General features: G+C 39.4%; 3 protein-coding genes across 7 annotated transcripts; 1 reads left to right on the forward strand and 2 right to left on the reverse strand.

The window, feature by feature from the left end:
* Positions 1–489: 489 nt before the first annotated feature.
* Positions 490–7,132, reverse strand: CPL2 (carboxyl-terminal domain (ctd) phosphatase-like 2). 5 transcript variants are annotated; one of them, XR_001678478.2, is made up of 16 exons: positions 6,660–7,132; positions 5,905–6,375; positions 5,057–5,267; positions 4,765–4,922; positions 4,585–4,655; positions 4,382–4,487; positions 4,193–4,282; positions 3,890–4,031; positions 3,431–3,795; positions 3,254–3,311; positions 3,029–3,162; positions 2,883–2,936; positions 2,340–2,436; positions 1,789–2,204; positions 1,293–1,366; positions 490–975 (listed from the first exon to the last, which is right to left on the reverse strand). XR_001678478.2 is itself a non-coding variant. In XM_008245690.2 (16 exons), exons 1-16 carry the CDS (start codon positions 6,927–6,929, stop codon positions 867–869), a joined length of 2,571 nt encoding a protein of 856 aa, XP_008243912.2. In that variant the 5' UTR covers positions 6,930–7,126; the 3' UTR covers positions 490–866. The 5 variants fall into 5 exon arrangements, 3 of the variants coding, with proteins under 3 accessions (XP_008243912.2, XP_008243921.2, XP_088900869.1); XR_016123663.1 differs by having other exon boundaries at positions 1,285–1,366; positions 6,660–7,126; XM_008245690.2 differs by having other exon boundaries at positions 2,044–2,204; positions 6,660–7,126.
* Positions 7,133–8,063: 931 nt separating this feature from the next.
* Positions 8,064–9,126, forward strand: LOC103342094 (clathrin light chain 3-like). Its single transcript, XM_089044755.1, has 2 exons — positions 8,064–8,433; positions 8,523–9,126. The coding sequence occupies exons 1-2, from the start codon at positions 8,135–8,137 to the stop codon at positions 9,001–9,003; spliced, it is 780 nt and encodes a 259-aa protein (XP_088900881.1). The 5' UTR covers positions 8,064–8,134; the 3' UTR covers positions 9,004–9,126.
* Positions 9,116–12,705, reverse strand: LOC103342105 (Protein kinase superfamily protein). The gene is made up of 7 exons (XM_008245674.3): positions 12,372–12,705; positions 12,072–12,253; positions 11,199–11,311; positions 10,774–10,984; positions 10,288–10,525; positions 9,808–9,958; positions 9,116–9,620 (listed from the first exon to the last, which is right to left on the reverse strand). The coding sequence occupies exons 2-7, from the start codon at positions 12,148–12,150 to the stop codon at positions 9,252–9,254; spliced, it is 1,161 nt and encodes a 386-aa protein (XP_008243896.2). The 5' UTR covers positions 12,151–12,253; positions 12,372–12,705; the 3' UTR covers positions 9,116–9,251.
* Positions 12,706–12,896: the final 191 nt, after the last annotated feature.

A 12,896-nucleotide genomic window follows, 5' to 3' on the forward strand; every position in this document is an offset into this window, starting at 1 on the left:
AAATGCCCTTTTTTTTAATCTGAGATTCTGAAGCCAGATCTTTATAGTTTATCTTTTGGGTCGAATGAAGCAAATTTCACTACTTTCCTACTCCCTATTTTATTTTCTTGCATTCCAGTCTACCTGTATCTGATACCATATGAAGAAATGAGAAAAAGTAACTATTTTCCTTTGTCTTTGTTCGTTAACGTATCATATTAATTCTTTATCTTTGTCACCAATTTTGTTATTGGACCAGATTTACAATCAAATAATTGCGTGATGGAAATAAATTAAGCAACTTCCTCCAATATTACATCAGGCTTTCTGACCAAACCCGTAAATCCTCTTTGTGTTTTCAACTTCACAATATCCTGGGTGTGTTATTTGAAGCAAGGATGGACAGATTATGATATCTGAATCTGAACTAACTTTGTTTCCGGAACAAGACGGTCTCAAATTTCACTTCCCATGCAGAAACCCTTGTATTCATTCTAGTTTACGCTGAAGTTTCAAAGGGTTAAAAAGCATATAACTATATTCATGTGAAAGCCAAGATGACCTGATGAATCAGAGACATAAACATCTCCAACCACAGTTTTCCACTATGTAAGCGAGAAAGGATGGGGCAAGATGACAAAAAAACATAGCCCACCTTTCCACCAACAAAATTACACATATTCACCTTGGTAATATCCATTGCCGTAAATGCCGACCCATCTCCTTTTCCTTTTTCGTTCCTTGGTTTCCCAAAACTACTGACTAGTTACAAAATCTGGATGCTGGGGAGAGATGGGGCCAATGGACCTCGCCGAGACCATCGTTTCATTTCTCAATGGAAGGGGAAGAATGCACTAGTGGAAGCCTTGATTAATACAACTTTAGTGTCAAGGTTTGTCTGAAGGTGCATTCTTCTGCGGCCGTGAAGATGATAAACTTTGTGACCCATGCAATATTTCTTCCTTTAATCGTTTATTTGGAAAAGACTGTAGCAATCTGCAGATAGATGGTAACTAAAATAAGAACGTGGAAAACTGACATATTCACGATTTAGAAACATTGAACTCATAAAGCCTTTATTATTCAAGATAGGTGCCATGAGAATTAAAATCATGATTTTGTACTATTCACCAATCACACAGATACATAAGAAGACATCTAAAAACAAACAAAAAAGAAGAAAGGAGCCGAAGTTTAACATAAAACATGACTTGGCCAGATTTTTTCTATCCAACCAAGAACCCTTCAAAATTCCACATGGTTTTTTGGATAAGGCTCGATTCAAAAAGGGTAAAAAGAAAGTACCATGTTACCTTGGAGAACCTGCACGCTTTTGAACTTGCTGACTCACCGTAATATAAGTACTTCCAGGTTCAACTTCAGCAGCCTGTATATTTGGTATTGAACACATGGGTTTTAATCAGGATATTCAACACAAAGGTTATTATGTTCACGTGCTAGATGGAGCTATACTATTCCAGAAAAAGAAAGGAGCGATTCATGGTTCAGAAGCTTCACTCTCACAGGAAGAAAAAAGAGAAAGTTTCACCGCATTGCCCAAGTTAGATCCAGAATATATATTGGGAAGAAAAGGGAATCTGTGAGAAGTTTAAAAGTCAACTAGAAGCAATACAGTGGGAAAAAAAAAGGTAGGAAGGAAAAGATAAACCCTAATTAGCATGCTTATCCAATTGGAAGGTACTGAATAATTATTATTCTTACAGGTTAAGAAAAGAACATAGCTAAATCAAGTACATAGGAATACTTGGATAATGGGTAGAAATGAGGGACTGACAACCAAGCCCGTACCTTTTAAAACAGGAATTAATGGAGCCTCTAAGGCAGCAGTAGCACACATGAAGCCAGCTCACTCCGCTTTCAGTGTTTTAGCCATCACATCTTCGTGAGATGCAAAATTCAAAAATAGGAGTGGTTTTCCTTGTAAAAAACCACTGCCCCTCATCTGGAAATGTCTTGCCCACATACCCTTTATCCAAGCATCACCTATGTTTTTGAACATAGAAAATCAAATCAACTACTGAAAGCATGATCAATAATCCCCACCTCAGAAGTGCTTTCTTTACGCATTCCATCTTCCCTTAGCAGCTCAGTCAATTCAGGACCGACGATGTCCAATACAAATCCATTTTCATTCCCGACCGAGACTTTATCAATATCTCTGTCCACAGCTCCAGAACGAGGTGCGAGATACGCTACATATTTATCTGCAATTCCGCTCAGCACATCATTTTTCTTTATATATGTTTGGCTATCATATTTCAAACCACTAACAAATACAAACAAAAGCATCTCAGAAAATTGCAGGGAAAAATATAATTTTGGTCAAAGAATAATGTTACCAGCCAAGCTGTGAAGAGCATTCTCAGCAGCCTGTTGTTGAGCGTCCTTCCTCGTCCTACCCATTCCAAAACCAATCTTCTCTCCAGTGAAGAGAACCTTTAGAAACAAAGGTTAACAATGAGCATGTTAGAGTCTAGTATTGATACAAGATAGTTCCTCGAAATAGAGAAGACAAATGCAAAATGTATAAACAAAAAAATTAAGATATGGAGTTTCAAATCATTTCCATGTTTGCTCTATTCATTCCACCAAACCAAAAAAAGAACTTTTTTTTTTTGTTGCCAGCCTATTATTGATTTGTTCTGCTAAAGAAAGAGATAATTGAAAATTAGGGTCAGCTTATATTCAGACGCACCACCCATTAAGACAATTTTAAGTTCAAAGCATCTGTTGGTGATAATTTAATCATTTTACCAAAATCTTCGTAAAAGCTGATCATACATCCTTTAAAAGACAGTACAACAGCTGTGAAGTTAACAAGTAGAAAAAATTGCCAAAATACAAATGAATATACATGGCATATAGAAGGGAAGTTCACTGACCTCAACAGAGAACTGCAAATCATTACTGGTGCTTACAACAGACCTGAACTCAACCTGGGCAACAGGCCACAACATCATAAACCCCATTAGGAAAAATTAGAGAGAGAGAGAAGGGGGGGGGTTAATAAAACTCAAGCTAATTCTACCTTTGAGCTGCATCTTCGCCCAATTTCCTGCAGCACTCCAATAGATAAAGGGGACGGCAGGAGGTTCACTTTTGCAGTTTCTAATTGAGATTCTCTATTAAAAGAAGATGCCTGATTCTGGGATGCACCAGCCTCTGCACAAAAATACCAACGGTAGAGTCATCAAAAGAAGATGCCCAATTCTTGTGCGTACAAGCTCTTCTACCATGTGATAAATTAACTTACCTGATAGCTGACTTGGAGGAGGAAGATTTTGTTTTTGTAAATCTTGTCCAGAGCATACCTGCAAATAGAGAGATTTTGACCACCGAGACATTTTCAGAGTGCTTATTAACACCTTAATTAAGATTGTCAAAACCAGCGAGTGATTCCAAAATGAATTTCAAAGGATTCTGAACATACCTCTTCCCTTTTCACATCAGATTTGTGTGAGAGCAAACCACTGGGAGTAGAACTTGGTGTAGCAGGACTAAAAGGATTCTGGTGAACTAGCTTTTCAGATTTTATGATGTCAGGCGGTTGAACAAACCCAGAAGGTCGATTACTCAGAGGTCCTCTATTGTTGTCGTCATCCACCAACCATCCCCCTTGTGTATGTATTGAGGATGCTGGCATTTGTGCAGGTACCCTAGAGAGATGCGGGAGTTCAGCAGAGGTTTGATTTCTCATATCTAGACCAGGATTTGTACCAAGGAGTCCTCTCTTCATTTCATAGTCACGATCAGAAAAGCTGTCTCGTCTAACAGGAGGTCCAAGCAAACCAGGTTCTGAGGCATAATTGGAGATAACTTAGTATAAAAGCTAGGCAATATAACACCACGAAATACTTTCAAAACCAATATCATGAGATGAAGCTCATACTCTGAGAAGGCATGACCGGCCTCGAAGATGCTGCACCAACAACATTGGGAAGAATTGCAACAGGTGCCTGAGAGTTGTCAGATCTTGCCTCAGCATGATTTTTCAGAGAATGAGCCACTACGTCTGTACCAAACTTGTCATCCTGAAAAATATAATTGTTCAAAATGTGAACGATAAATCATCATCATGACACATGCACACAACATGCCAATTCTCTAATTTAAAGACACAAAATGTTTCCCCTGCGCTCATTTTCTGACATCAGATGAAAGATAACAGAAGCCATACAGAGGAAAAGCTTACAGATTGGTTTATTCTCCTTGCAACTTCACCGCCATTCATTCCTTCACTAACAGGAGCATTAACATTTCCATTGGTTGCCAAACCAGCATCCTGTAATTCAAAACATCGGGACGATACCATAAAAGAATAGACATGCAAACAAAGTTTCATTCAATCGATATAAAAATCGAACATTTTTAATTCACATACCTCAGACATCAAGTAATTGCTCACATCAGGAGCAGGAGGTAAATTTACCACCTCATCTTCATAAAAAACTTCAGAAATTCTTCGCAGTAAAATCTCATCAAACTCTCTGGAAACAATGGCATTGCAAAGGAGAAAATCAATTACAAAGACAATTCCCACAGAACTTATTATTAAATTAACCACATAGCATTAACCTATCTTACTTGAAAAAACAACCTCTGACATTGCATGCAACATTTCTTGCAACACAGAGGACGGGAACGGGACTTGCTGTCTGTAAAATAAAAGGTAAGGAAAAGAAAAGGAACTTGTCAAACTAAGAATCTTATGAAAACAAAAACAAGCTTTCATTAAGACAAATCTTAGGAAGACAGATTTAGTACCTCTGCTTGAGGAGCATAATAAGGAGTGAATGCTGGAACTACATGAACTCGAGGTTGATCCTTATCTTCCCAAACCTTTGAACGGTCATCAATTACCATTGCCATCTTTGGATGGCACACTCCATGTTGAAAGACATTGAGTAATGATTTCCTGGAGCCTGATAAGTCCAGAACCATGAGGGTTAGAACCAATGTGCTAAAGCAACTATTTAAGCAACAGCTTCTACTGGTTATACCATCACTGGAAACTTCAATTTCTTACCGTTAGTTACCATCATGTTTGGATGCTTACCTGTTTTGACACAGACAACACGGTCCAGAAGTTGCTTTGAACCTATTAGGTGTGACTCTGGATCAAGAAGCCTCCACATTTCTAAGGCATAATCCCTTTCAGCCATGGTACAGACATAAACTTCAAACCGCTTGCGTCCTTTTGCAGTTAAATAACTTCTCAAATCTTCCCACGCAGGCCGTAACCTCACAAGCACACTGGTATCACGAATCTGCATTAAAAAGTGATATTATATCGTACCCTTCTGCACACTGGAATCAATGGAATCAAATATATCTCATAAAATGCAGCTACTTATCCATCATTCTATATTGTTGTAAGAAGATAATTAGTCCAATACTGTACAAGTTCCTGACTAATCCAAACGACAATGAATTTTGCAAAGAAGGCAGAATAAAGAACACTCAGTAAAAATTAATGCATGCCTCAAATGATCGACAATTGGCCAAACAAATGTTGTTAAATACACTGCAGATGTTCAGAAAACCTAAGCAGCCCACCCAAATGCAAAACCGTAATACTTAGTTGAGCAAACAACATTATGCAACAGCAACATGCACCCGAACTGTCTCTGCTTAAGGACAAACTACGTTCTTTTCATATCTTTTTGATTGGGTTGGTCTTCACAAGTACTTGTTATGAAAGCTAATGGACGAATTGTTACAGAAAATGTAATCAAACTATTGAATCCATCTCAACCCCATTGCAACATTTTTGTCTTCAGTAGTGAGCACTTTGTATAATGAATTGCTTTCCGTCATTCTAAACTTCTCCACTTACGAAATCCACAAAGGAAACCAAACGAAACATAAATAAACTAACAAACATGAATAGAAGATTTTCCAAACCTCGGGATTGATGCGAGTGAGCACAATGTTCTTCTCTGGCAATCTAATGATAGGCCGAACAATTTTCTCGTGGTTATCAGACAGCAGAGGAACATCCTCCTGTTGAACCTTGTACACCTTTCCATTATCCACCACACAATCATTATCTATGTACTGCTTCAACAGCCACCGATCGTCCATGTACCGCTTCATTTCAGCAGACATTCCAGCTATTCTCACCATGTCACTCTCGCGTGCAATCCAGCTTCGTAAAGCCTCAATTCTATCATCAAAAGACTTCATGGTGTTGGCAACAATCAGCGTCTCGTCGAGATCAAACACAATTGAGAGACACCTTAGATTCAGCATTCGTAGTGAAGCACTGTACAGACCTACAGGAACCGCATAGCACCAAAAGCATGGAAACTTCTTCTGCTTACTCGGCATTGCCACCAAGTGAATCTCTTCACCACCAACCACTACAACCGCAGTCTGCATAAAAAAATCAAATCACCGCATTATTACACTCCTCTTGATTAGCGAGAAAATAAAAAAGAAAACCTAGATCATATTCTTCCTCAATTAAGATATTAACTGAGCTAGCTTCACTATACCAGTTAACTAAGCGTTTAGAAAATCAATGAATATCACGAAACTTCGGATTGTTTTTCTATGCTGGCGGTACATTTTCTCGGGAACCAAACGGAAAACTCAATCTATAAAAATTTAAATCAACAAAAGGCGAAAAATGGGAAAGCGGAGCAATTGAGTGGGACCTTGAACTCGTAGAAGCAGCAGGCGTGAAGATTGATCAAATGGTTCTGTTCAACAGGGGAGGTCGATTCGAGCTTGCATCGAACCGAAAATGACGAAATCGTTTGGAGAATTGAGAGAGGAGGGCATCGTTCACTTTGTTGCGATATGTGGTTGATTCGAATCTCATTGTTCGGGAACTGGAACTTCTGGTCCTTCACCGGAATAGCATCCAGTTCTCCCAAACACAGGTCGCCGTGGAAGACCACGGACTTAAACCCTAAACGGCTCATTTAGATCAATTTGAGAGCGAAAGCGGGAAAAGTTTGGGGCCAATTCGTAAATGTTGACGAAATCAGGTGGTTTTTTGTGAAAAATTGTGGAGTATTTCTCCAGTTTTGCTCTCTATTTTCTGCTCCTCCTCTTCTCACTCTCAGACCCCTTCGCTCTCTCTCTCCTCTCCCTCTCTCTCCACTCCCTCTCTCTGCCTACGGTTTCAAACAATGAGACTCCACATGTATTTATATGCGCAAGAGGTCAGTTATTTGTCCGAAATTACCAAAATATCCATTTGGCACGGAACCTATTGCCGTTGCTCAGCGATTGCGTGTCTTGCCCTTGGCGGGTAGAAGCTAAAACAATTTGTACTCGTGTCATATGAGGAAGGCTTTGATTCTGGTTCGGCCTATTGACCGTTGGATCATGGGTAGGATATTGAAATTGTGTGAATCTTTCAGCTCAAGACGCACAAATTTTAATTAAATTTTATCACGAATCAAGCAACGAATTAACGGAAATATAATTTATATTTCAAACACAAAGAAATCAACAAAGAGTCCAACCAATTAATGGACCTCAAACAGATAAATATATTAGTTTAAATGTTTCGGTCAATAATTGGCTGGAAAATATTATGTTTTGGTCAACAAAAATAATCCTTAATAATTTGGACTATCAGATATAAAAATTCATTGGGTAGTCCTATAAAAAATATATAATAAAAAAATAAGTGGGTCGTCAAATGGGCCCCCTGGACTAAATTGGGCCTTACTAGACCCAATAACATCCCACGTGAAAATTCCATTATTTAGATCCGGCGCACCGTTGTCAATCAAAATCAGCGTGATTACGAATAGATCTCCAATGCGACCGATCTCACCGGAACATTACTTGCGTAAAAACAAACAGTCACGCATTTGATGAACATTCTAGGTGATTGGTCCACTGGTAAGCAAAATGTGGCGCCAAGCTCAGATCAGCAGAGCTCAGACGCAACAAATCCAGCACACGTGTCACTCTTCTATGGCACTTCAGAGCATCGTATCCTATGTGAACCAATGGAAACTCAGCACGTGCCCGCATCTACTGCGCCTGGCAGCAGCGTAACGCTATTCCCCGCGCTTTTAAAGATACGAAACGAGGACCTGGAGAGATTCACTGGGACGTGGTGCGCGGAGGACCAGGGTCGGAGGAACAGAGAGAGAGAGAGAGAGAAAACATGTCATCGTTCGGATCCCGGTCGACCCGCCCGTTCGACGACGACGGGTTCACGGGCTACGATCCTCGGCTCGAGTCCAAGCGATTCGACTCGTTCTCGAACTTCGACGCCGACTCCGTCAACGACTCGTCGCCGATCTTCTCCAACCAGCCATACCTTGCCGGAGACGACGCGTTCAGCTCTCATCCGGTGCCGCGAACTCAATCGCTGCCGTCGATGTACTCCAAAGGAGGACCGTCGTTGCCGTCTCCGTCTGAGATGGAGCCAGACGAGGGCTTCCTACTGAAAGAGTGGCGGAGGTGAGCGAGTAGACTCAGTTTCTATTGAATTTTGATTGATATAGTGATGTAAGAGCTGAAACTGATCAAAGGTGTTTCTGAATGCGCAGACGAAACGTACTTGAGTTGGAGGAGAAGGAGAAGAAGGAGAAAGAGAAGTTGCAGAGGATAATCGAAGAAGCAGAGGCTTACAAGGTGGAGTTCTACAGGAAGCGTCAGCTCAGCGTTGAGAAGAAGAAAGCGTCGAACAGAGAAAGCGAGAAGGTGTTTGTGGAAAATCAAGAGAAATTTCAAGCAGAAGCTGAGAAAAATTACTGGAAAGCAATCGCAGAGCTTATAGCCCGCGAGGTGGCAGCGATAGAGAAGAGGGGGAAGAAGAGAGACAAAGACACAGAGAAGAAGGCTTCCGTGGTTGTGGTTCAAGGGTCAAAGCCTGGGAAGCCAACCGACCTCTCGAGAATGCGTCAGATTCTTGTGAAGCTTAATTACAATCCTCCTCAGCATATGAAGCCCAAACCAGAGCCAACAGCTCAACCCAAACAAGATGCTAAAGCAATTGTGATTAATGAAGCTGCTGTAGCTGCTGCTTAGAAAGATTTAATTGTGATTAGAGATTGTTGATTTTGTATGATGATCCTGGAGTTAATCATAATTTAGAACTTCAATAGTAATTTTTGTTTTAATGAAATGTATGGTATGATCATTTCTTTCAAACTAGTATGCATTTTATTTACACTTAATAAATCAACAACCACTTTGCATGCTACAACCTTTGTTTGATGCAAGAAGCTGCAAATTTTGCAAGCTTCGAGCAAATAACTATGAAACCCTGGAACTGATCATCTGGGAAGCATTTGTGTTTCGGTGTCATCGTAGATCAGTGAGTGGGTGGAAGTTATGTCAGGATTCGCCGATGATTGCTTGCGTTTCCCCGAATGAGACGATGATGTTCCCGACGAACTGGGACCGCCGAACTTCCGGGATGCCCACTCCCTTGACTTTGGGGGCTCTAGTAGGGCATTCTCATTTAGGTGGACCTCTTTGGAAAGCATTTCCACCACTTGCTTCATTGTTGGTCTTTGTTGCGCGGCTCCTTGAGTACAGAACAGGGCAACCTTAATGAACCGCATGACCTCAGCCTCTGGATATGCAGTCAATTCTGGATCAACAATTTCCAGCAGCCTTTCTTCTTCTCTTAGATTCCATGTCTGCAGAAGCATATAGATAATTGTGAGACTCAAAATATAACACTTGTAAAAACTTACATCAACAATTATGTGGTTCTAGTAAGAAAACTGAACCAAACATATTTTGTCAATCTTGAAAAGACCCCTCATCACCCAAGAACCTTTATTTTTTTGGCTGACCACAATGTAATTTACTAGAAAATCATACCCATTCAACCAGAACCAGCAGTTGCTCCCCAAAGGCTGCCTTGCTACTACTTCTGCCACTGATTATCTCAAGCAAGACCACCCCGAAACTGTACACATCTGCTTTCTTCGTAAGCTGTCCCAAAAGTGCATATTCTGGGGCCAGATATCCCCTGCAGACACAGAACATTATTGTTAGTGCATAGAGGGGCAAATAGATAGAGAAAATGGAAGAAAGAACATCCATAATATATCAGTTGCTAATGGCCATTGGAATATCCTCTCCTCTACACCACAAGATTATTGACTGAATTTCAGGCAGCTTAAGAGCAACTACTTCATAAACCTCGATACCAAATTGAAGGTGAAGTTATTACTTAATATTTGATGATTTGATTTATTGAGATAACCCCCCAAGACACCACATTTAGAAACAAACTTCTGAACAACTACATAGCCTAGGCTGTATTTTAATGAAGTGTTTAAGAGAATCCAAGCTTACTCTGTTCCCGCCACTCTAGTACTAAGATGAGTGATGTTATCTGGAAAAAGTTTTGCCAGCCCAAAATCTCCAATTTTGGGATGGAAATTTGCATCAAGAAGTATATTGCTAGCCTTGATATCTCTATGAACAATATGTTGCTCAGCTTCCTCATGAAGAAATGCAAGACCAGTAGCTGTACCAAGGCAAATCGCAGCTCTCTTTGGCCAATCTAGAAAAACATAGTTACTTCTTGAACCTGTCAAAATAGTTGTTGCATATTAGCATACACTGAAAATTTGACAGATTAGAAGGTGCAACATTACCTTAAGAGAAACATTACATCTTTGAACAAATCCAAAAACTTAATCAGACATTTAAAAGAGATCAAAACTTCCAAGAGGATAAGATAAAAGGGAAGAAAAGCAGGGTCATATGTCATTTCAATCAAAAAATTTGGATAATGAAATCTGAGACAACAAAAAACTTCAATATTGTAATAATTACCAAGCAAAGAACTTGCAAGACTGTTGTTCTCCAGATATTCATATACCAATATTCGATGATTGTCCTCCACACAGCAACCAATGAGCTCAACAAGGTTTGGATGTCGCATACTTGATATCACGTTAATCTCTGTCAAAAATTCATTTGCTCCTTGTTTAGATTCTGCAGAAAGACACTTGATCGCAACTTGGGTACCGTCTCTTAGAACTCCCTGCAATCACAAATGATATAACAGTGTAAGAAAGAAACAGGAAAGCGGTGCTTGTATAGTAGTCAATCTTGGACCTTTAGATCTAGGGTTGGAAAGCTTTCACTTGGAGTCTTTTAATGCTGGCCTTACAAAGAGACTTAACGGTCCAAGATTTGCTACTTATTTTAGCTCCATATTAGCCTACTACACAAATAAAAAGCTTCATTGATCTCACCCTATAGACAACTCCGTAACCTCCTCCTCCTATCCTGCTTGATGGATGAAAATTCCTAGTAGCTGATCTCAATGAATTATAAGAAAAGAGCCTTACATTGCTGGTGGCAATCCCTAATTACCATACAGACATAAAAACCCTCGTGAGATCAATTTATCCAGTTCAGAAACATTAATGACCATAAGAAAATATCTAATGGCATGCATGTATCGGACAACATAACCTAGCCTAACACAATAATCCAGAAAGAAATTTTTGTTCTTTCATATAAGGTTCATATTATTTCTAAAATCATTACTCGAATAAATGGTCAAAGAGGTGGAGGCAAAAACATAAAAAGGGGTCTTGCAGAAAATTAAACGCAAAGATATACGAATCTAAGATAACTTTTCCATTGTAAGCTTGCCAATTCCCTACTGACTTTCACAAGGAAAGAAAAATGAACTTGGACAGAACCATCTGGTAAACAACACAAAAAGTTACACAAGAGCGATAGGAATGTTGCATCCACAGAAGCTTGTGTTGCTGCTAGATGAGAGAATTCTCACTTCTCACATGCAACAAAAAAAGATGTTTCAAGCTCAGAACTTTGGCAGCATTGCGCCCATTGCCCACAGAATTTTAACGGTTTATCTTATCTACTGAAAAGGTATAAAGGTGCAAACTAGAGACTTAAGATGACCCATTTGCATCCACTTACAAAAAACTGAATTTGATATTGAAATTTAATAAAGAACCAGAACACTACAAATGATAATCCATGCTACAAAGGGAAGACAAAAAATTGTACGTTTTACGCTTTACTATTTTACAATGTAAGAGTTCAGCTAGTAATTAATTATTAAGAAAACCAAGTCATAGTGATTTGCTTACCTTGTGCCTGGACGGAAGACCCGGAAGGATTCCCTTCTTTACTCCTATTGAACACACCGCCGAAGCAACCACAAACCATTGCAACTCACAATTCAGCTTTCCTAAACCCCTATCACCATGTCTTCTTAAACCTTAAACCGTACTCACAGGCACCAAAAGCAAGCTCAAAACCCAGTAATCCACTAAACAGAAAGTAGCAAAAACATAAAAGTCAAGAATATTCAGATCTATAAAACAAAATTTTTAAAAGCCAGGAACAAATTCACATAAAAAAGTGAGACTACAGGCTGGAACCCTGACCTGAAATTGGATTGTTTCTTCAACAGAGAAAATGCCAGAACAGTCTTGTATGCTTTTCTGGGCCTGTTGGGTTGTAAACAAAAACCTAAACCCAAATATCTTAGACACAGAGAACAAGCATGGAAGGTGGAAAATTAATTGGTTAAGCTTAAAATCCATGTTACGTATGAACAAATGTGTAAGAAATAAGAATTGGGTTAGTGAATTTTTGTGATAATATGTTAATTGGAAGAGGTCAAAAGTGTGCTATTAGCAGAAGTAAGTGGAAAGGCAAGGACGGTTTTTTATGCTGACTTTGGTTTTCCTCTTTTCTTTCCATTATTTTCTTACCCAATATACAAGAAAACGAAATATTTTATAGCTTAGAAGAGTAAAAATCAAGTGGGTTTGTGGCTCTGCTTAGATGTCTTCGGGAAAGACTAATGCGAGTGCTCGCATTTGTAAAAGTCAAAGTTGATTCATCTGCTCATTTCTCCTCCATTCTTTATGTCTTTCTGCTCTGGTAGGTAAGGAGTCACAGACCCA

Source organism: Prunus mume, linkage group LG1 (assembly GCF_029339155.1).
Source record: "Prunus mume cultivar Tortuosa linkage group LG1, ASM2933915v1, whole genome shotgun sequence".
Lineage (NCBI taxonomy): Eukaryota > Viridiplantae > Streptophyta > Magnoliopsida > Rosales > Rosaceae > Prunus > Prunus mume.

Bases quoted from the DNA above. Each gene is read 5' to 3' on its own strand.
- LOC103342105 (XM_008245674.3), bottom strand. From the start codon at position 12,150: ATGGTTTGTGGTTGCTTCGGCGGTGTGTTCAATAGGAGTAAAGAAGGG. The intron at 11,312-12,071 runs GTAAGCAAATCA...TATGGTAATTAG, and splicing joins GTCTTCCGTCCAGGCACAAG to GGATTGCCACCAGCAATGTA. The intron at 9,621-9,807 runs GTATGATTTTCT...ATGCTTCTGCAG, and splicing joins TGCTGGTTCTGGTTGAATGG to ACATGGAATCTAAGAGAAGA.
- CPL2 (XM_008245690.2), bottom strand. From the start codon at position 6,929: ATGAGCCGTTTAGGGTTTAAGTCCGTGGTCTTCCACGGCGACCTGTGT. The intron at 6,376-6,659 runs GTCCCACTCAAT...TTTTTTATGCAG, and splicing joins GCTGCTTCTACGAGTTCAAG to ACTGCGGTTGTAGTGGTTGG. The intron at 2,205-2,339 runs GTAACATTATTC...GCGGAATTGCAG, and splicing joins TGCTCTTCACAGCTTGGCTG to ATAAATATGTAGCGTATCTC.
- LOC103342094 (XM_089044755.1), top strand. From the start codon at position 8,135: ATGTCATCGTTCGGATCCCGGTCGACCCGCCCGTTCGACGACGACGGG. The intron at 8,434-8,522 runs GTGAGCGAGTAG...CTGAATGCGCAG, and splicing joins CTACTGAAAGAGTGGCGGAG to ACGAAACGTACTTGAGTTGG.